This window comes from Haematobia irritans, chromosome 4 (genome assembly GCF_050003625.1).
Source record: "Haematobia irritans isolate KBUSLIRL chromosome 4, ASM5000362v1, whole genome shotgun sequence".
In the NCBI taxonomy this organism is placed as follows: Eukaryota; Metazoa; Arthropoda; class Insecta; order Diptera; family Muscidae; genus Haematobia; species Haematobia irritans.
In genome coordinates, this window is record NC_134400.1 from 41815799 (window position 1) to 41838819 (window position 23021).

Consider the following 23021-nt stretch of genomic DNA (forward strand, 5'->3'; position numbering starts at 1 on the left):
TTTTAACAATTCTGTTGCTGTTTTGTTTTCAACAAATCAACATAATATCAAACCATATATTTGTTTCTTAAAAAAAAGAAAATTTAAAAGAAAAAATATACACAAAAATATATTTTCAAGTTCATTATCACAACACGGATAAGACAAACAAATGCAATATAAATTTAAAATTTAGAAAAGTAAATTCTGAGTATTTGAGTAAGGCAGTGGTTAGTCAACGATTTCCTTTACAAAACACCACCTACCCAGTTGAAAGACCGATATGCAACTTTAACGAAATTGTGTATGCTAGAGGAACTTTCGTGAGATTTGATTTTGCAAAATGTAATAAATTCCCCATCTATTTTATCGTCTGGCAAACATAAATTTCGCACGAGATGCATACCGGGCCTATGTAAATTTTTTTAACAAAAAAAGATCGGTGTTAAATAAGTAACTGTTAGATAAAATATATATCTTTTAATTAATAAGCGAAACGATTATCAGGATGATAGCCCAATGCATCAAGGGCGGGATTACAAGCGAAATTTATCATAGGTGGTGGACCACACATCAATGTAATAGTTGAATCACTGGCAGGGAAGAGATGTACCTTAACCATGTTCTCGTTGACAAAGCCCACACCATAGGGCCAGCCTGAAAAAGTAAGAAAAAATTGTTTAAAAAAATCGACATTTAGAATATTTACATAAATAAGAACCTATGCTTAAAGAGCAAATATAAGATTTATTCTAAGAAATATGTGATATATTCTCGTAAACATGTTTTTTTCAAGTATGAAAAACAGCGACTAAGAAATTACGTTACTCGACCATTTCCGGAAGGAAATCTTTACAAATGGCAGCATTTACAGAAAGTTAGAGTATAACTTTTTTACCAAAACAATTGACCATGTCAATCAATCAAATAAAATTGTGTCGGAATACAAATAAAAAACACACTGTCCATTTGCGTTAGTTTATGCCGCCAATCATTCATAATAATTTTCTAAAGAAATACAATTTTGACAAAATTTTCTATAGAAATAAAATTTTGGCAAAATTTTCTATAGAAATAATATGTACACAAAATTTTCTATAGAAATAAAATTTTATGAAATTTTCTACAGAAACAAAATATTGTGACATTTTCTATAGCAATAAAACCTTGACGAAATTTTCTTTAGAAATAAAATTGAGGCAAAATTTTCTATAGAAACAAAATTTGGACAAAATCTTCGATAGAAATAAAATTTTTTCAAATTTAGTCTATAGAAATAAAATGTTGACAAAATTTTCTATAGAAATAAAATTTTTGTTTTGTTGTTGTTGGTTTTTGTTCTTTAATCATTGCTGTTGTTTTTTTACATTCCTCATCAGCATCCTTTACTTGCAGCAAAACTATCAACCAATTATCAGAATAAATTCAGGCAGTTCATTAAACCCAACAATAAACCACACTTGAACCCTCCGAAAAAAGGTTTTACATTGATAGCCGGCTTATGCCGGCTGGGTTTTATTTCGAGCGTGCTTCCTCAAAAAAACAACAACAATGATTAAAGAACAAAAACCAACAATAACAAAACAAAATGAATGAAAGAAATAAAATTTCGACAAAATTATCAAATTATTATAGAAATAGAATTTTGACAAAATTTTCTATAGAAATAAAATTTTCCCAAAATTTTCTATGGAAAAAAAATGGACAAAATTTTCTATAGAAAAAAAATTTGACAAAATTTTCTATAGAAATAAAACATTGGGAAAATTTTCTATAGAAATAAAATTTTGAAAAAATTTTCTATAGAAATAAAGTTTTGACAAAATGTCTATAGAAATAAATTTTTACAAAATTTTCTATAGAAAAAAATTTTGACACATTTTCTATAGAAATAAAATTTTGACCAAATTTTCTATAGAAATAGAATAAAATTTAAAAAAAAAGAAATAAAATTTTCACAAAATTTTCTATAGAAATTAAAATTTTGAGAAAATTTTCTATAGAAATAAAATTTTGAGAAAATTTTCAAAATAAATCAAGTAGAAATAAAATTTTGAGAAAATTTTTTATAGAAATAAAATTTTGACAAAATTTATAGAAATAAATAGAAAATTTTGACAAAATTTATAGAAATAAATAGAAATAAAATTTTGACAAAATTTCCGATAGAAATAAAATTTTGACAAAATTTTCTATAGAAATAAAATTTTGACAAAATTTCCGATAGAAATAAAATTTTGACAAAATTTTCTATAGAAATACAATTTCGACAAAATTATCTATACAAATAAACTTTTGACAACATTTTCTATAGAAATAGAATTTTGACAAAATTTTCTATAGAAATAGAATATTGACAAAATTTTCTATAAAAATAGAATTTTGACAACATTTTCTATAGAAATAGAATTTTGACAAAAGTTTCTATAGAAATAAAATTTTCACAAAATTTTAGAAAAAAAAAATTAACAAAATTTTCTATAGAAATAAAATTTTGAGAAAATTTTCTATAGAAATAAAGTTTTGACAAACTTTTCCATAGAAACAAATTTTTGACAAAATTTTATTTGTATAAAAATCAAATTTTGTCTATAGAAATAAAATTTTGGCAAAATTTTCTATAAGAATGTTCACAAAATGTCTATAGAAATAAAATTTTTACAAAATTTTCTATAGAAATAAAATTTTGATGAATTTAAAAAAAAAATCTATAGAAATAAAATTTTGATTGTATTTCTATAGAAAACGCTAATCTGCGATTGTTAACTACCTTTATTGTACTCTCACAGATTGGATGCAGCATTTCGAGTTTGAAATTAACTTATTAGTAGTAATCAATAACAAAATCTCAAGATGACGGATATTTGTAGTTGTTGTTGTTGCAGTTACTGTGCTACACACATTCTAATATTTGCATTTCTATAATAATCCATTTAAACTTCTATTCAAGCTTTCATGTTCTGCATTGTGGTTGCGTGTCTTTCTCATTTTTTTTTTGCTTTGTTAATAACTGAAACGATTATCGCTATGGTGTCCCAATCTTTCCAGACCAGGTATACATGTGTAATTCACCATTGGTGGTGGGCCACATAGTAAACACAATGTATCCGAAGCTGGTGGAAATAGATGCTCCTTCATCATATCATCGTTGACATAACCAATATTATAGGCCCAGCCTTTGCGTTTAGGTCGTTGCGTCCGCATTTGTTGAGCAGCATTTTCAAATGGGAGAATTTCAAAAGTTTGGAAAGGATTTTATGGGGATATTTTCAATTTCTTATTATATTATTCTTTTACATAATAAGCAAAAAAAAACACACAAAGCAAAGAAAGAACAAAAAGAAACGAAATAAACCCAAGAAACTGATATCAAGACGAGAAACATGTTATGTCTCAGGAAAAACCAACCTACGGGAAATTGGGTTACAGATTACTGAATCACCATCTGGAGTTTCAATAATAACATTTATTTATTTATTTATTTAATCAACCGGCGCCCTTGTGAACAACATGTTGATAGAATTACATTTTGACAAAATTTTCTCTAGGAATAAAATTTTGACAAAATTTTCTATAGAAATAAAATTTTACAAAATTTTCTATAGAAATACAATTTTGACAAAATTTTCTATAGAAAAAATATTTTGACAAAATTTTCTTATGAAATTTTCTATAGAAAAAAAATTGACAAAATTGTCTATAGGAATAAAATGTTGACAAAATTTAGACTATTTCTCTATAGAAATAAAATTTTGACAAAATTTTCTCTAGGAATAAAATTTTGACAAAATTTTCTATAGAAATAAAATGTTGACCAAATTTTCTATAGAAATAAAATTTTCACAAAATTTTCTATAGAAATAAAATTTTCACAAAATTTTCTATAGAAATAAAATTTTCACAAAATTTTCTATAGAAATTTTCTATAGAAAAAAAAATTTGACAAAATTTTCTATAGCAATAAAATATTCACAAAATGTAGACTATTTTAGATTATTTTTGGCTCGAGTGGCAACCATGCTTGTATACCCAATTTTTATCCATTGACATGATTAACGTGTGTGATATGTTTAAAAAATTCAACAAAGTGATGAAAGAACTCGAATTAACAAAATTAAATAGAGATTGCAAATAATTGGAAAAACAAATATACAAAAAAATCAACCAAAAGTCGCATATATTTAAAACTCACCTTCAGCAGCCTTATCAACAGTATACCAAACTTTGAATTGTTCGGGATATTTCTTGGCCAATTCATCTAATTCATTGCGCAAAAGAATATCCTTTTCACTCTACAATAAGAAGAAGAACCGTGTAAGTTGGCAGAAATAGTTGCATCATTGCACCATTATATCACATACCTGATTGGCAAATAGTAAAGCCAATTCTGTTTTATCCTTTTCATTGTGCTTTAAAACATCACGTATCAATTGCAACATAGGAGTAATACCAGTACCACCAGCAATCATATTTACACGCTTAGCTGTCACGGTCTTGGGAGGATCTTTGCGTAATTTTTTGATGGAAAAGCTACCATTGCCCAAATACTGCAAACGACCTGAGGGACCACGGAAACTTATTTTATCACCAACTTTCAATTGATCCAAATACTGAGACATTTTGCCACCAGCAGGAAATTTCGGGTGGACATCTTTAAAATAGACCTTAACCACTAAATCAACGTAACCAACATCATCATCCGATGAGATTGGAGTATAGGGTCGTATCACCAATTCGCTATCAATTGTGGCAATAAGATGTATATGTTGACCCACGGGCAAACCCAAAATATGTTGATGCGAGGGCAAACCGAAACGGAAACGACGGGTATCATGACTTAGCTCTTCTCTTTCAATTAAGGGCAATTGATATTTGTCGTTAGCATCGATAAGCGTACGTAAACGGGCAGTTCTATTAGGTTCTGGGCGGGCTTTCTTTGTGGATTTCTTATTGATAAAATAGTGGATGATAACAGCTCCCGTAACGACGGCTATTACGCCCACAGCAATAGGAATTATCTGCAAATACGATTCAAAGAAAGATTAATAAAAAATAGATATAAATGGTATAATTTTAGACATATAATATCAATATGACCGATAACACTCATCCAAAGGGTACACAACAAGTGGCAATACACTCAAAGAAAACATAGGCATACTAAAAACTTATCCGATATTAATTAGAAAATTTTGTCAAACTTTTATTTCTATAGAAAATTTTCTCAAAATTTTATTTCTATAGAAAATTTTATGAAAATTTTATTTCTATAGACAATTTTGTCAAAATTTTATTTCTATATAAAATTTTGTCAAAATTTTATTTCTATAGAAAATGTCAACATTTTATTTCTATAGAAAATTTTGTCAAAATTTTATTTCTACAGAAAATTTTGTCAAAATTTTATTTCTATAGAAAATTTTGTCAAAATTTTATTTCTGTAGAAAATTTTGTGAAAATTTTATTTCTATAGAAAATTTTGTCAAAATTTTATTTCTATAGAAAATTTTGTCAAAATTTTATTTCTATAGAAAATTTTGTCAAAATTTTATTTCTATAGAAAATTTTGTCAAAATTTTATTTCTATAGAAATTTATGTCAAAATTTTATTTCTATAGAAAATTTTGTCAAAATTTTATTTCTATAGAATATTTTGCAAAAATTTTATTTCTATAGAAAATTTTGTCAACATTTTATTTCTATAGAATATTTTGCAAAAATTTTATTTCTATAAAAAATTTTGTCAAAATTTTATTTCTATAGAAAATTTTGTCAAAATTTTATTTTTTTTGTATTTATTTAACTCATTTTACAACCAAGCCGAAATGGCCATATACGGTTACAGGGATACACAAAATAAAGAATTACATTAAATTTACTTTAAAAAAATTAATACTAAGTACATATTTTACTACTATATGTAGACTACGTTACAAAAACAATTTTATATATAAATATAAAAATTTAGTAATTGATTGCTACTCTCTATAGAGTAGTATTGAAAATTTTGTCAAAACTTTATTTCTATAGAAAATTTTCTTAAAACTTTATTTCTTTCGAAAATGTTGTCCAAATTTTTTATTGAAAATTTTGTAAAAACTTTATTTATATAGAAAATTTTTGAAGAAGATTTAGAAATTTCGGACCCTCTTAGCGGATAATGTACAAGATTGTCTTTGCTTAAAATGAACCGATTTCCAGACTTGAATTTCTGAGCGAATTGAAAGCGACAATTTCTTTTTCACAAAGAAATTGTTGATTTTCTTTATTCAAACTATCGCCGTATTCATATTTAATTATCTTTCTTCTCAAAAACGGTGTAATGAAACTATAGATTAGGTTAGGTTAGGAGGCAGCATGATGTATCAGGCTCACTTAGACTATTCAGTCCATTGTGATACCACATTGGTGAACTTCTCTCTTATCACTGAGTGCTCCCCGATTCCATGTTAAGATCAATGACAAGCCGAGTCCGAATGGCGTTCCACATTGCAGTGAAACCACTTAGAGAAGCTTTGAAACCTTAAGAAATGGCACCAGCATTACTGAGGTGGGATAATCCACCGCTGAAAAACTTTTTGGTATTCGGTCGAAGCAGGTATCGAACCTGCGGCGGGCATGCTAACCATAACCTAATGAAACTATAGTGGTCAACTCGGCGTAGGGGTCCGCGAAAACCGTTTGAGAAGTACTGGTCCAATCGAAGTCTATTGCGAAGCTTGCATTTAAACACATCGTAGTAATGTCTACAAACCTTGACCCTTAAGTTTATAAATTCACAAAACGGAGTAAAACTTGATACAATGTATCTCGACAAAGGTTAACGAAACATCCAGAAAACATTTCTTTTTTATATATTAATAATAATTATAAAATGTCAAATATAACATCACCAAATATTAAACCACATTTTAAGGGCGTACAAAAAACACACGAGTTATGTAAACACAATGCGGGATTATTTCAAACTTACGTCGAATTCATCAGCTTTGGATGCCATTATTTCTAAAAACAATTTTGGCCCTTAAAAAATCGCACGGTCTGATGTTTATTAATTTTTCAAATATGAATGTAGGTTTGTTTCCCTCGCCTACTAAGCCAAATACTAAACACTTGCTACTCCCGTTGATGACTGTGCGGCTTTTTGGATTTTGTTAAATTCACATTTTTTGCCGGAGATTGTGTGTATCGCCACCTATGATTCCCCATTAAAAACAATAACAACAACGTAATCAGACCTCATGAGATTGACTACTATCAGAATAGCAATAACAAATACAGAAAAAAAGAAAAAAATACAGCCAGCTGAAGTGGTGATAAACAAAAAGCTCTCATTTTGTTTGAGAGCTTGACAGTAAAAAGTTTGGAGTAAAGTTCGTATAGAATTTGTTTATGAGAGAGAGAGAGATAAGACACATAATAGTAACATGACAGAGGTGGGATTTACAAACTAACGGCCATTGGGAACTCAGCAAAAAAGCATCGCCAAAAAGTAGTTTAAATGTTCTTTTTGGATCCGGAAGTGGTGCTAAATTGGCACAAAAGCAATGAATTTAACATGGGTTTGTCAAGGTATGATCCGAATCCTGTTTTTTGGATGTGAATTTTGTGATATTTTGCCAAATGAATAATTTTTATATTTTTTTATATTTTTAATGCATTCTAAAGTTTGTCTAAATCGTTTGACCTCAAAATATTTTTAAAAATTCGCAATTTTTCTAGAATGGATTTAGAATTTATTTCGACAAATTTAAAATAATTTGTACCATTTTATTTTCACTCTGTTTTTAACTTATTTGCAAAAAAAATTAAAATTTCCCATTAAAAATGTGAAAAAAAAAACAAGTTATAAAAGATTGAACTAAAAGAACTTCCTGTTTAGTTAAAATTAAGAACATCTGTGGGAAGTAATTTTTGGAAGCGTTTTTAAAGTAGTTCCTTTTGAAGAACTTCCAAATTTTTTGTGCTGGGATGTTAATGCTAATCATTCACGATAAAAAAATAAAGCTTTGTGCAGACAGGTCTGAACAGGATTCATGAGGATACTGTAGCTGAAGCGGTGAGAAGCTACAAGGTTAATCCTGTTTTCGAAGTCCGACCACCGCCCATAGCACCGGAGGAAAGAGACCTCCCAAGGCAGACAGGGTGGTTTTAGCCTCAATTCCTACCTATCAGTGATTGATAGCAGCGTAGCTGACGTGTGTCCCATCTATAACCAAGGGCCACATGACACTCGTCACCTTTTCGCTTGTCCAACTAAAACTATCCGACTATCCACCAGATCACTTTTTAATTACATTAAAAACTGTTACAACTACAACAATAAAGCTTTGTCCTTTTCTCTTCGTTTTGTTATCGTTATTATTATGACTTTTTGCAAATGTGGGAAATTGCCGTGAAGGTCCCTGGCTCCTGGATTACTTTCCAAATAGTAGTACATATAATGATTGAATCGTTAGTAAAAAGGGCTAATGCGGGACATGATTTTTGGAAAACTAACGAAATCCGCAATTGGGACTTGGATCACGCTGGACGAAATTGTCTGATTCAATCACGAAATTAATTGAAATGTCTTCAATCACGAAAATAATAGTATCACAGTTTTAATTGGTCATAAAAAAAAAAACTTGATTAAAAAATTAATTTATTTCTTTAGCAAATTTCAAATAATTTAATTGATTCAATCAAGAATTTAATTAATGTTGATTGCAAACCTCAATCAATTTTTTAATTAAAAAAGTGTTTTCAGTTTGATTAACAATTGATTGTTTCAAATAAATTTTTAATTAAAAATCTCCATCTTTTTTAAATGACTTAGTCTTCCGAGTTTGATTAAAAAGTTAATTGTATCAATTAATTGTTCAATTAAAAATGTTAAAATTGTATCAATTTATTTATTAATTGAAAAAAAAAATGTCAACTTCAATCAACTTTTTAATTGGAAATATTTTGGTGATTTCTTCTGTGTGTGAGTGATCGTAATGCAATGAAAGATAAAATTTAAATTATGTTGATGACATATTGAGCACTTAATCTGTGGACGAATTGCGCACGAATCGGAATAGGAATATTCTTTCTATAAGGCCCGTGTTACCGTTATGTCACTTTAATGGCAAATTTTACACTTTTTTCAACCGATGACACTATTGTGCCACTAAATGTGATACTTTTCACATAATTGTGCCACCTTTTCGCTATACTGTGCCACTTTTAAATAACGGTTATGTATACTGTAAATTTTATACATTTTCATCCCAAATACCTTAAAGATTACGGATATAATCGGATGTTTTAACAAATAATCGAATTTTCCAGTCGAATACAAAATTGGGAAAACAATTTCCTCATTTGAATCATAATGTTCTCAGCGGACGATTGTTCCGCCTAAAAGTATACAAAGAAAAATTTCTATTGAATATGAAATAAATAAAAAATAATTTTTCTTAAAGTTCGGTAAATATGTACCTCTAGTGAACTTGTTGCCATCAAAAATGACCAATGCATTTCTGGTCATTTTTGTTATTCGAAATCCATACTGAGCTTTAATTAGAATTTTGATTTCCCTTCTCTGGCATAACAGATAAATTAGACTACTACGTGCTACTATCAACCGACAGCAGTTAGATCAAACAATCAAACATACTTAGTTGTCTGCTTGTATATATAGTACAGATAAATAAGTACTTTTTTTACTTTGTACCATGTCGTCATTTCTATAACAATGTGTGAAGAGAAATAAAATAAGCATATTCTCTTGAATCGTTCATATAGAGATTTTGCAGTATTTCAAGGTCAATAATTTTACCTAGGGTAACCGAAATTAGTGTTAAACTTTCGACAATCAGTTTTCTACGTACATAGGGGAATATATTGAATTTGTCACTCGTTTTGATAATTGTCTGGACACTAGAACCTTATAAACAACATAAATACATTGTGCTATATTTCCGAGTCTATCTATTGAAATCACACAAACTTTCGAACGAATAGAAATACAGCCGAGCACATTTACAACGAAACAGAATTCAGTTGTTTATAACCGTAGTTAGGAAGAATTCATGAAATATCTTTCGTATCTGAAAACTGTTCGTTATAAACGTACTCGATTGTACTTGGAATAAAAATTCTTATGGGGATACCAATAGCTGTATCCGTCATATACACAAAATTTTACTTCTATGGCATCGATCAGTTTGCCTTGGCATCGATCAGTTTGTAGTACATGCTCTTCAATAATCGTTAGAAAATTGGCTCCCATAGGCCCATAATCGCATGCAGCCTCAAATACAAACCAATTCATAATTTCTGGGAAATATGGAAAATGAAATGGAGGAATTTCTATACCGATTCATAATCTAATGTGCTTTACAGACTATCAGTTATTCCGGACGACAGTGCTCGTGTCGAACATATCCCATATAGTGTGCACATTATCAGTTAAGTCCGAAGGCATAATCGATACTGCTGCATGTTTATGGAATCGATAACACATTTACCGATTATTTAGCCATCGCCGACATGTCGTATCGATCCGACACACTGTAAGATTCTTTATAAATACCGACATTCCGTCCGGAATAACTGATAGTCTGTAAAGCGCATAACATAACTCCATATTGTCGTGAATAGGACCCTTTATATTTTTCTTATTGATCATTCCTGTATGTATATGTACAACTCTGTTTTGTTCCATTATTATTGAATTCCGTTTTGATTTTCGTTTTGTGATTTTCTTTTTAGAAGTAGTGGTCGTGTAACATTCAACCAGTTTGATCACAGAAATAAAACCTTATATTTTATTAAAATTGTGATTTATTGATAATTATTTCGAAAGGCTATCATCAGGACAATATAAATCTATCTTCAGATTTTTACGCACTAAAAAGGATCATAGACACCTTTGCCAATTTTACCAAAACAAAAAAAATACAAAAATTTGAAAAAAATTTACCACGATCAACCAAATAAAAGTATCTTATTTTGATGTTTTTTTTTTGGTATAAAATAATACGAAAAATTAGCTTTTTTAAGATATTGAATTTATAGAAAATTTTGTCATAATTTTTTTCTATAGATTATTTTATTTCTATAGAATCATATATAGATCATTTTTTCAAAATTTTGTTTCTATAGAAAATTTTGTCAACAGTTTATTTCTATAGAAAATTTTCTCTAAATTTAATTTGTTTAGAAAATTTTTAAATAATTTTATTTCTATAGATGACTTGGTCTAAATGTTATTACCATAGAAAAATTGGCCAAAATTTAATTTCTATAGAAAATTTTGTATAAATGTTCTTTCTTTAGAAAATTTTGTAAACATGTTTTTTCTATAGAGAATTTTTCAAAATTTTATTTCTATAGACTATTTTGTCAAAATGTTATTTCTATGTTAGGTTAGGTTAGGTGGCAGCCCGATGTATCAGACTCACTTAGAGGGGTTTTAGACGATGCAATTGGTTGCGTGCAATTTTTTGTATTCTCTTTTAAAGTTGCTTCTTAAAAACTTCAGCATTTATACGTTGAAATTTTTCATGCAATCGCTTGAAATTTCAAGTTTCAGAAATGTCAAAAAATTGCAAGAGGAACGGAAAACATGAAATTTTTTCTACCCCCTTTGCTTCTCTACCCCGTTTGCCTACAAACAAGAATTGCGTGCAATTATTGCATGCAATTATTGCATCGTCTAAAACCCTTCTTAGACTATTCAGTCCATTGTGACACCACATTGGTGAACTTCTCTCTTATCACTGAGTGCTGCCCGATTCTATGTTAAGCTCAATGACAAGGGACCTCCTTTTTGTAGCCGAGTCCGAACGGCGTTCCACATTGCGGTGAAACCACTTAGAGAAGCTTTGAAACCCTCAGAAATGTCACCAGCATTACTGAGGTGGGATAATCCACCGCTGAAAAACTTTTTGGTGTTCGGTCGAAGCAGGAATCGAACCCACGACCTTGTGTATGCAAGGCGGGCATTGCACCACGGTGGCTTCCACAAAATTTTTTTCTTTATTTCTATAGACAATTTTGTCAAAATTTTATTTTATTTTCTATAGAAATACAATTTTGCAAAATTTTCTACAGAAATACAATTTTGACAAAATGTTCTATAGAAATACAATTTAAAATGTTCTATAGAAATAAAATTTTGACAAAATTTTCTATAGAAATAAAATTTTGACAAAATTTTCTATAGAAATTAAATTTTGACAAAATGTTCTATAGAAATAAAATTTTGACAAAATTTTCTATAGAAATAAAATTTTGACAAAATTTTCTATAGAAATAAAATTTTGACAAAATTTTCTATAGAAATAAAATTTTGGCAAAATTTTCTACAGAAATAAAATTTGGACAAAATTTTCTATAGAAATAAAATTTTGAGAATCTTTTCTATAGAAATAAAATTTTGACAAAATTTTCTATAGAAATAAAATTTTGACAACATTTTCTATAGAAATAAAATTTTGACAAAATTTTCTATAGGAATAAAATTTTGACAACATTTTCTATAGAAAAATTCCACCAAAACATTTATAAATCTGAATTGATTTTCTTCTATTTCAAAAGTATTTGCCTTTGTGCATAAAAAAACCTCCTTTATATCGAATTTCATTAAAATCGGAAAAATATTGGGACCTCTACCATGCGAAAGTTATATTCACGAACGAACGAATGAAAAATTAGATCAACTTAGGACGTCGGTCAGTATATTTTTGAGCAGATTAGGATTTCTCTGCACCGAATTGAACCAATATATCCTGCACATCGGCCTGCGGCAGCCGCATCAGTATTTCGTATTCATGTCTTGCACAATAGTTAGCCAACCAGCCTCAAATGCAAAGGACCATAGTTTCAATCCCAAATTTAGTCAAAATGTCAAAAAGAGTTCTGTTCTGTTTATATTTCTGATTACTTCAAAGCATCTCCGTACGGTTGAAAGACAATATAGTTGTATAAGATGGGAAATTGACCTTATTTATACCAAATGTTACATTGACAGCGCTAGTAGGTTTATACATGTTTCCATTTTTTATTAAAAACTTATTTTTTTTAATGAAACAATGCTAAATTTTGAACAAGAAATAAAAAAAAATTACCTTTTCCCGCTTTTTGTTTTAGCAAAAAATACTTATAAATTCTATGAGCTTGGGAAACTGCCAAAACAAAAGGAAACAAGGTGGAAAAAAGCATATAACTGAAAAATCGACCTCTATAAAATTATTTAATTTTTAAAGTATACAAAATTCCTTTAGTAAAAGCTTATGGCACTATTATTGGTGTCCTGTTTATTGTAACAAAAAATGTTTACAGTTTTCGAGGGTCAAGGTATAATTTACATTGTCAGGCATTGGGCACCTATGTCTTATCAGTACACTTTTTCGATAATCGAAAAAAAATCCCATTGCATTATCCAAAAATTTTGACAAAAATGACTATTATATCTTTTGTTTCAAAAGCCAGCTGTAATTTTTATTTTTATATACACAAGCAAATTACACGTTCCACCTGCCAACATTTAAATTTATGCACATAATTGTTTTCATTAGAATACAAAAAATACTAAATACCAAAGCATCCATCGTACAACCAAACCAACAGGCCAATAAACTATGAACAATGTTTGAAAGGCTTGTCTAGAAAGTGATCGTGCGAATGTGCAATAATGTGCATCGACAGACAGATACATAAAACATGACTTCTCACATCTATTTTTGAAAAAGAGAAAAAATCACATGGTGGTTGACAATACCATAACATCTACGATTGAAATGATTTCGTAGAACTATTGAATCATTTTCTAAAATGACGAATAAAAAAATGTGGTACTTGACCTATAGAGCTATATAGAAATTTCGGCCAATTATTTTTGGAAGAAATTTCAAGGTAATGGATACTGGCAATAAGAACCAGAATTCTTTTTATGGACCTTAGGAGTCGCTATAAAAGAAAGAAAATTATGTAGGGAAGGGAAAAGAAAATTAAAAACATTTCACTCTAAGTTGTCTACATTTTGTTGCATTCATCCTGACTATCTCTCATCTTCACTAACATCTTGTGGTATTTCTGCCTGTGCAATTATACACCACTAAAGCACTTTTCTGGTAAACTATGCATCGCCTGTGTAGACACCTCAGACATGTGAGACGCTGTGGAATTAAAATTCAGACCTGCCAAACCGAAGTCCTTAGAACTGTGGCAGTTCTAAGGACTTCGTCTCAGTAGCACATCTCTGGATCTTCTTTATGTGGAGAATAATATCCTTTATATTGTTACGGATGTGATATTTCTAGATTTAAGTGTATATCAATTAATTTCCGTTAATTTAAAATTGTAACGATAAAATTACGTCAACAGAATCATCTTTATTTTCTAGTACTTTCCTAAACATCTTTCTCAATCGCTCATTGTAAAGTAACCCCTTTGCTTTGTTATCTTCATTCCACAAATTTCTACAAGCAACCATTTCGAATTGGAATTTGAATACATCAAATGAAGTTGAACCATCGAAAACAGGAGGTTTGGTTTTTGAGCCCTCGATAACGCGCAATGGACCACCTTTAATTTCTAGTTCTGACATTTTTTTCTCAAGGTGTAGAAATTTCTCATCATGAACCACAAATTTCTCATCCATAGAAAGAAATTTCTTATCAGCTCCCCAATTCGGCTTCCGATATGGTCCACACGTTTCTCCATGCCTTCAGCAATTTGTTGAAGATTTTATTTCTGTAGAAAATTTTGTCAAAATTTTATTTCTATAGAAAATTTTGTCAAAATTTTATTTCTATAGAAAATTTTGTCAAAATTTTATTTCTATAGAAAATTTTGTCAAAATTTTATTTTTTTAGTGGCACTAACCGAAATATTGGAAATAAATATTAAAACAAATCAATAATCGATTGTTTCTATGACCTCAAGCCGAACAAAATTAATAATCAGAAAATTTTATTTCTATAGAAAATTTTGTCAAAATTTTTGTTTCTATAGAAAATTTTGTCAAAATTTTATTTCTATAGAAAAATGCTGTCAAAACTTTATTTCCATAGAAAATATTGTCAAAATTTTATTTCTAAGAAAATTTTGTCAAAATTTTATTTCATAGAAAATTTTGTCAAAAATTTATTTCTATAGAAAATGTTCTCAAAATTTTATTTCTTTGAAAAATTTTGTAAAAACTTTATTTCCATAGAAAATTTTGTCAAAACTTTATTTCTATAGAAAATTTTATCAAATTTTATTTCTATAGAAAATTTTGTTAAAATTTTATTTCTGTAGAAAATTTTGTCAAAATGTTGTTTCTTTAGAATTTTTTTATTTATGAAGTACTTCTTAGTGGTTCAGATAGGAGTTTGTCGCTTTTTAAGCGCAATCCAAGAGATCCAATATCACGAAAAAAGTTTTCCTATACAGTGATAATGCACGATAGAATTGATCAAAGACCTACTGTTCCATCCATTGTATTCTCGTTATTTTGCCTAGGACAACTTAATTTAAAAACTTCAAGTCACTGGCCGGCATGCAGGACAATATTTGTACGAAGGCTTAAAAATATGGTTGCTGGGACAAGTGTAATGAATATAAAGGTTATTACTCTGGAAAACGAGCTGCAATTTTTCTAAAATATTTCTTTGTTTTTTTTTCCAAATCTAGGCCCTTATAGAACCTTCCTCGTGCACTGATTTTCCACACTTTACGTTCACATTCACTCAAGATTCATTATCTGTAGGACCATAATCTAAGGTTGAAAGGTTTTTCTGGGGGATATCTGAAATTCGACTTTTCTATGGTTTTCAATTAGATATTTTCAATTTCAAGTTAATTTTTTGTTTAATCAATCTACGGTTAAGAGCTGTTTCTTTCCTTCCATCCTGGTGGACATTCAAAATTCAACTTTCCTATGGTTTTCAATTAAATATTTTCAGTTTTAATTTAAATTTTTGTTTAGTCAATAAGGCTATCCTAATTATTGCATGACAGTGTCTATTCTATACCTTTGGATAATAATACTATGACATAATAATGGTCAAATGTTCAGCGACACAGAAAAAAAAAAACTATACGAACATGGTGTTTACAAAAAATACACTTCTATAGGACATTTTTAAATTTATATAAGAACAAGAATTTAAAGAAAAAAAATATATATATGTATATAAAAATCCATAGAAAATGTATTATTATTTAACTTACATTATCATTGATTGGACGTGCCATTGTGTAAGGTTATGGCTCGTAACTTTTCTCAGAGAAAAAAATTATACCAGCAGACAAAACGACGCTAATAATGATGATATCAGTCTGACGTTGCTCAAGCAAAATAAATATGCAATAGCTCAAGCCAAAATTGCTGTTTATGTTCCTCCGTTTGTTATTACGTATGGATTTTTGTAAAATTGTCTAACTACAATGGCTGGATTCTTATGCAATTTAAGGTAAAAGCCAGCTGTTGAGCTTTTCAATGCATAGCACACATGAATGAGACTTGCTGCGTCTTCAAATTATACACAAAAATGTTCTGGTATTTCAGGATTTCTTCTTATCTTTTCCAACAATTTGTGTGTTAAAGGTATGTATCCAGTTTTGTTTTGCAGTTTTAATAAAGGCACTGGAAAATGTTGAACAATCCGTGGCTGGCTATGTTTGTCAAAGAGCAACGAAAATTGTTTTTTTTACTTAGGAACTTCAAATTGGAATTTATTCCTTTTCCGACATTAACTTCACACCACACACAACAATTTCTAATAGTATTGTCAGTCAATTCAAGTTTGTTTTTTTTGTCACCTCTGTGATATAGTCGAAGAAAGTATTGCGTACGTCTATTCCATGCTCTGTACCCGGTAAGACTGTCATTTGGATTATTTGCTTTCAATTGTGAGGCCCACAACCCACGAGTATAATTTGACTATTGTTCTCTTTTTCATTGAAACAACCCCACTATGCGAGATTTGCTGTTGCTGATGCTCTTGAATTAAATTTTACGTGCTATTCCTACTTGGCCACCACAAAATAGAAATTGACAATATTTGCCGGTCCATTGGATTGTTCCCATGGAAGAGAGTATTAAGATTTATGTATTTATACCGGCAAATTGACAGAATGTTTGAACTTACGAGAGGCCCAAGAAGCTTCTCGCAGTAAATATTTTATTTTATAAAACGGTCCCCAAATAAAATTCCAAGTGGGAAAAATAATATTTGGAAATTTTGTTTATTTGTTGTAACAAAATGTAAACAATCAAACTGGTTTAGTGATATGCTAGAACTGCATAATAGTACATAACAGTGGCAATCTATTTCTCATGGTAGTAAAATATAAATCTCCGTCAGATGACTTAGATAATTTCTATCGATATTGCTACTACCTGTAAAAATCGGTATGAACCAGGAATGGAAAGTGCAGTGCTATAGTACTTTTTCAATATTTTTTCACCTGGCCAGTACCGTAGTAGCCCCGCGAATGATTTAGTACCTTTTGTGTAGACATTTTAATAATAATGTATAATAGTCTTTCACAAATTTGGCAAAACATACAAATTCATGCGGGAAGAAAATATCGATTTTATAAAAGCCATAGTCAAAAACACGATTTTATTGAATTTCAAGAATGTTTTAGTCGAACAAATCATGTGTTAAGGTGGGTATTAAGTTCGAGTTTTGCCGCTAAAATCGTCATTTTTTCACGATTACTTTTCTTTAATAATCCATTTTAATGAATATAAAAAATCAAGACCAAACACACAAGTTTTCCTCAAAAACACATCAATTTTAGAATGTGAACCCACCTAATTTGGAATATACCCCGAATAATATACCCATTTCAAAATATATGTCAAATTATTGATATAAATTTCATAGAAAAAATGGAATAAACGAAGGCTTTGAAGAACATGGACATGTGAAAATTACATAACATTTTTTCCCTTTGCGCTCGCGGTAATTATTTGAACATACGTTGCATATATGTGAATTTCTAGTTTCCATGGTAACTGTCAAACTAAAACATCTCAACTCGGTGTGAACGGTGAAGTGTTTTGGAAAAACGAATGAGGAAAACGAGTCAGTGGGAACATAGCATTAGCGATGAGGATGAAATGGAACTTTGAAATGCTAGCAGGAGACTACCAAAAAAACTATTATTTTGCAAAAATTTATTTCTTCAGAAAGTTTTGTTAAATTTTTTCTTTTGGAAAATTTTGTCAAAATTGGATTTTATTTTTTGTCAACATTTTATTGCTATTTTGATAAAAAATGTCAATACAAAATTTTGTCAAAATCTTATTTTTATAGAAAATTTTGTCAAAATTTTATTCCTATAGAAAATTTTGTCAATATTTTATTTCTATAGAACATTTTTTCAAAATTTTTGGTCTATAGGATATTTGGTCAAAATTTTAGTTCTATAGAAAATGTTGTCAAAATTTTAGTTCTAGAGAAAATTTTGTCAAAATTTTTACTTCTATAGAAAATTTTGTCAAAATCTTATTTGTATAGAAATAACTCAATTATATGACTTAAATGGTATGTATTTATATATAGAACATATAAATGAAAAACAAAAATAATCACCCAACAATTAATGATTAAACATTTAAACGAATCGTCTTGCCCCATTCGGGAACTCGACAGAAATTTGATTTCTATAGCATTTTCATTAGCATCTTTCAAACATAATCATAAAATATGCCATTCAAAGAATTCAACATAAATAATATTTATTATCTAATGTAGTCTCTGAACAACGTAAGATATCTAAAAATATCAAAATATTTAGTTGTTCAGAGATGGGAATTACGTTTTACATTGTATTAAAATTGCTAAAGTCTGATAGGCACCTTCAGCGAAATATCTGATATACATAAAGTCCGGTGTGAGAAATTTCAGCTACCCATAAGAAATGTATTGCTTTTTATGAATATTTCGTGAGGAGTTGTTGTCGATCCCCTCAAGCCCGGTATGTACTACCCATAACAAATACATTGAGTCCCTGAGACGTTGTTATCGACTACGTTTAGTTTGCTCCCGTATGAAATATAGCAAAACTGTATTATTGGCATGTAACAGGAATTTTCGCAAACTTTTATTCGTCCATAATAAATATTTTGAAATTATACACGATATAATACAAATATAATACCCGTTAGAAATACATTGATAACAAATGAAATGAAACTTTCGTTAGGACGTTGTTATCGATTCCTGGTTTATGCGCTTTACAGACTATCAGTTATTCCGGACGGAATGTCGGTATTTATAAAGAATCTTACAATGTGTCGGATCGATACGACATGTCGGCGATCACTAAATAATCGGTAAATGTGTTATCGATTCCATAAACATGCAGCAGTATCGATTATGCATTCGAACTTAACTGATAATGTGCACAATATATGGGATATGCTCGACACGAGCACTGTCGTCCGGAATAACTGATAGTCTGTAAAGCGCATTACAGTGTGTTGGATCGATACGACTTGTCGGCGATGACTAAATAATCGGAAAATGTGTTATCGATCCCATAAACATGCAGCAGTATCGATTATGCCTTCGGACTTAACCCTTCTGTGCGTGATGAGGTCCCGCTGGACCTTTTTATACCCTCCATCATAGGATGGGGGTATATTAACTTTGTCATTCCGTTTGTAACACATCGATATATTGCTCTAAGACCGCATAAAGTATATATATTCCGGGTCGTGGTGAAATTCTGAGTCGATCTGAGCATGTCCGTCCGTCCGTCCGTCCGTCTGTTGAAATCACGCTGACTTCCGAACGAAACAAGTTATCGACTTGAAACATGGCACAAGTAGTTGTTATCGATGTAGGTCGGATGGTATTGAAAATGGGCCATATCGGTCCACTTTTACGTATAGCCCCCATATAAAGGGACCCTCAGATTTGGCTTGTGGAGCCTCTAACAGAAGCATATTTCATCCGATCCGGCTGCAATTTGGTACATGGTGTTGGCATATGGTCTCTAACAATCATGCAAAAATTGGTCCACATCGGTCCATAATTATATATAGCCCCCATATAAACCGATCCCCAGATTTGGCTTGCGGAGCCTAAAACAGAAGCAAATTTCATCCGATCCGGCTGAAATTTGGTACATGGTGTTGGTATATGGTCTCTAACAACCATGCAAAAATTGGTCCACATCGGTCCATAATTATATATAGCCCCCATATAAACCGATCCCCAGATTTGGCTTGCAGAGCCTAAAAGAGAAGCAAATTTCATCCGATCCGGCTGAAATTTGGTACATGGTGTTGGTATATGGTCTCTAACAACCATGCAAAAATTGGTCCATAATTATATATAGCCCCCATATAAACCGATCCCCAGATTTGGCTTGCGGAGCCGCATAGAGAAGAAAATTTCATCCGATTCGGCTGAAATTTGGTACATGATGTTGGTATATGGTCTCTAACAACCAATCAAAAATTGGTCCATATCGGTCCTTAATTATATATAGCCCCCATATAAACCGATCCCCAGATTTGGCTTGTGGAGCCTCTAAAAGAAGCATATTTCATCCGATCCGGCTGAAATTTGGTACATGGTGTTGGTATATGGTCTCTAATGCACTTTACAGACTATCAGTTATTCCGGACGGAATGTCGGTGTTTGTAAAGAATCTTGCAGTGTGTCGTATCGATACGACTTGTCGGCGATGACTAAATAATCGGTAAATGTGTTATCGATCCCATAAACATGCAGCAGTATCGATTATGCCTTCGGACTTAACTTATAGTGTGCACAATATATGGGATATGTTCGACACGATCACTGTCGTCCGGAATAACTGATAGTCTGTAAAGCGCATAATGCTGCATGTTTATGGGATCGATAACACATTTACCGATTATTTAGTCATCGCCGACAAGTCGTATCGATACGACACACTGCAAGATTCTTTACAAACACCGACATTCCGTCCGGAATAACTGATAGTCTGTAAAGTGCATAACAATCATGCAAAAATTGGTCCACATCGGTTCATAATTATATATAGCCCCCATATAAACCGATCCCCAGATTTGGCTTGCGAAGTCTCCAAGAGAAGCAAATTTCATCCAAGCCGGTTGTTATTTGGAACATGGTGTTAGTATATGATCTTTAACAACCGTGCCAGAATTTGTCCATATCGGTCCATAATTATATATAGCCCCCATATAAAACGTTCTCCAGATTTGACCTCCGGAGCCTCTTGGAGGAGCAAAATTCATCCGATCCGGTCCAAATTAGGAACGTGGTGTTAGTATATGGTCGCTAACAACCATACCAAAATTGGTCCAATCACACAAAAATTGGTCCATATCGGTTCATAATCATGGTTGCCACTAGAGCCAAAAATAATCTACCAAAATTTTATTTCTATAGAAAATTTTGTCAACATTTTATTTCTATAGAAAATTTTGTAAAAATTTTATTTCTAGAGAAAATTTTGTTAAAATTTTATTCGGTTCATAATAAAATTTTCATCATTTTCAAAATTTTATTTCTATAGAAAATTTTGTCAAAATTTTATTTCTATAGAAAATTTTGTTCAAATTTTATTCGGTTCATAATCATGGCTGCCACTCGAGCCACAAATAATCTACCAAGATTTTATTTCTATAGAAAATTTTGTCAAAAGTTTATTTCTATAGAAAATTTTGTTAAAATTTTATTTCTGTAGAAATTCTTGTCAAAATTTTCTTTCTATAGAATATTTTGTCAAAATTTTTATTTCTATAGAAAATTTTGTGAATATTTTATTTCTATAGAAAATTTTGTTAAAATTTTATTTCTGTTGAAAATTTTTTGTCTACTTTGTCAAACTGAATTATATAGGTATTGGATCGATCTTTTTTGATTTAATATATACCTCGAATGGACTTACATACAATTTAGAAGATGGTGTTAGGAGGTTTTAAGATACCTTGCCATCGGCAAGCGTTACCGCAACTTAAGTAATTCGATTGTGGATGGCAGTGTTTAGAAGAAGTTTCTACGCAATCCATGATGGAGGGTACATAAGCTTCGGCCTGTCCGAACTTACGGCCGTATATACTTGTTGATTTTTATTCATACATAACTTTATCTTTTATATGAATTTCAGCTTGATGGTTTATGACTTCTTGTACTGAAGTGTTTTAAGTTGAAAACTTTAAATTTTTATGTGATTGAATCATTAAATCGGTTTTTATGGGTATTTGAAAAAGTTTAGTGTGATTCTGCGTGATGAGGTCCAATGGGACCTATTACTAATTACATTACCCAATAAACACAGGATGAGCGTTTTTCAAATGCAACAACTTTTCAGTTTGAGGGTAAATATAATTTTCAACATAAATTTAACTCGACTTGAAATAGCTCATCTTCAATACATCTTCAAATTGTTTGCGAATTACTTCCAATTTGCCAAAATGTTGACGAAATCTTTGAAAAGGTGTTGAAGATAATATGAGAAAACTTTGACAAAACACTACCCTAAAATGCAACGAAAAAACCATGTGGTTTTCAATACTTATTTGTGCAACGAAGTTCGTGGTCAATTGCAAGAAATTAAAAAAATGGAAAATTTTAGACAAATAACCAAATAGTTTATAAAAATAGGTAAGTGAAAATAAAAAATAAAATAAAACTTTAAGGAAGTCACTAAATGTATATCTCTTTGCAGAAAATTAAAATTATGGATTCTACGTTCTTGAAAACATTAAAAAGGTGACCGATGAAAAAATGGTGGACAATTAACTGGAACTGCTTCAAATAGTTTTAATAATTGGTACGTCAATATGAAAAATTAAATCAACACTTTAGAGAAGTCACTAAATTTAAATCTCTTTGCAGAAAACTAACATCTTTGGATGCTACATTCTTGCAAACATTAAGAATCTGACCAATGAAAAATGAGTGTCTTATCGACAAGAAAAAGTTTCCAGAAACATTACAAGTGCAACCAATTAAAATTGTTAAAAACAACAAATTGTTGAAATCAACAACTTCTGGATGAAAATGTGCATCACATCGTCAGTTTAATTCATATGCTATTATCAGTTT

The 23021-nt window shown here is 30.3% G+C and overlaps 1 protein-coding gene across 3 annotated transcripts; it reads right to left on the reverse strand.

Annotated features, from left to right (window-relative positions):
• Positions 1 to 82: 82 nt before the first annotated feature.
• Positions 83 to 17159, reverse strand: LOC142232985 (NADH-cytochrome b5 reductase 3). 3 transcript variants are annotated; one of them, XR_012721270.1, is made up of 5 exons: positions 6953 to 7208; positions 4341 to 4997; positions 4172 to 4271; positions 2750 to 3155; positions 425 to 636 (listed from the first exon to the last, which is right to left on the reverse strand). XR_012721270.1 is itself a non-coding variant. In XM_075303713.1 (4 exons), exons 1-4 carry the CDS (start codon positions 16192 to 16194, stop codon positions 464 to 466), a joined length of 954 nt encoding a protein of 317 aa, XP_075159828.1. In that variant the 5' UTR covers positions 16195 to 17159; the 3' UTR covers positions 83 to 463. The 3 variants fall into 3 exon arrangements, 2 of the variants coding, with proteins under 2 accessions (XP_075159828.1, XP_075159827.1); XM_075303713.1 differs by lacking the exons at positions 2750 to 3155; positions 6953 to 7208 and adding an exon at positions 16171 to 17159 and having other exon boundaries at positions 83 to 636; XM_075303712.1 differs by lacking the exon at positions 2750 to 3155 and having other exon boundaries at positions 83 to 636; positions 6953 to 7191.
• Positions 17160 to 23021: the final 5862 nt, after the last annotated feature.

Coding starts and splice junctions, on each gene's coding strand:
- LOC142232985 (XM_075303712.1), bottom strand. CDS start 6,979: ATGGCATCCAAAGCTGATGAATTCGAC. Junction 4,998..6,952: donor CCAAAGCTGATGAATTCGAC/GTAAGTTTGAAA, acceptor TCGTATTTGCAG/ATAATTCCTATTGCTGTGGG. Junction 4,272..4,340: donor CTTTACTATTTGCCAATCAG/GTATGTGATATA, acceptor TTCTTATTGTAG/AGTGAAAAGGATATTCTTTT.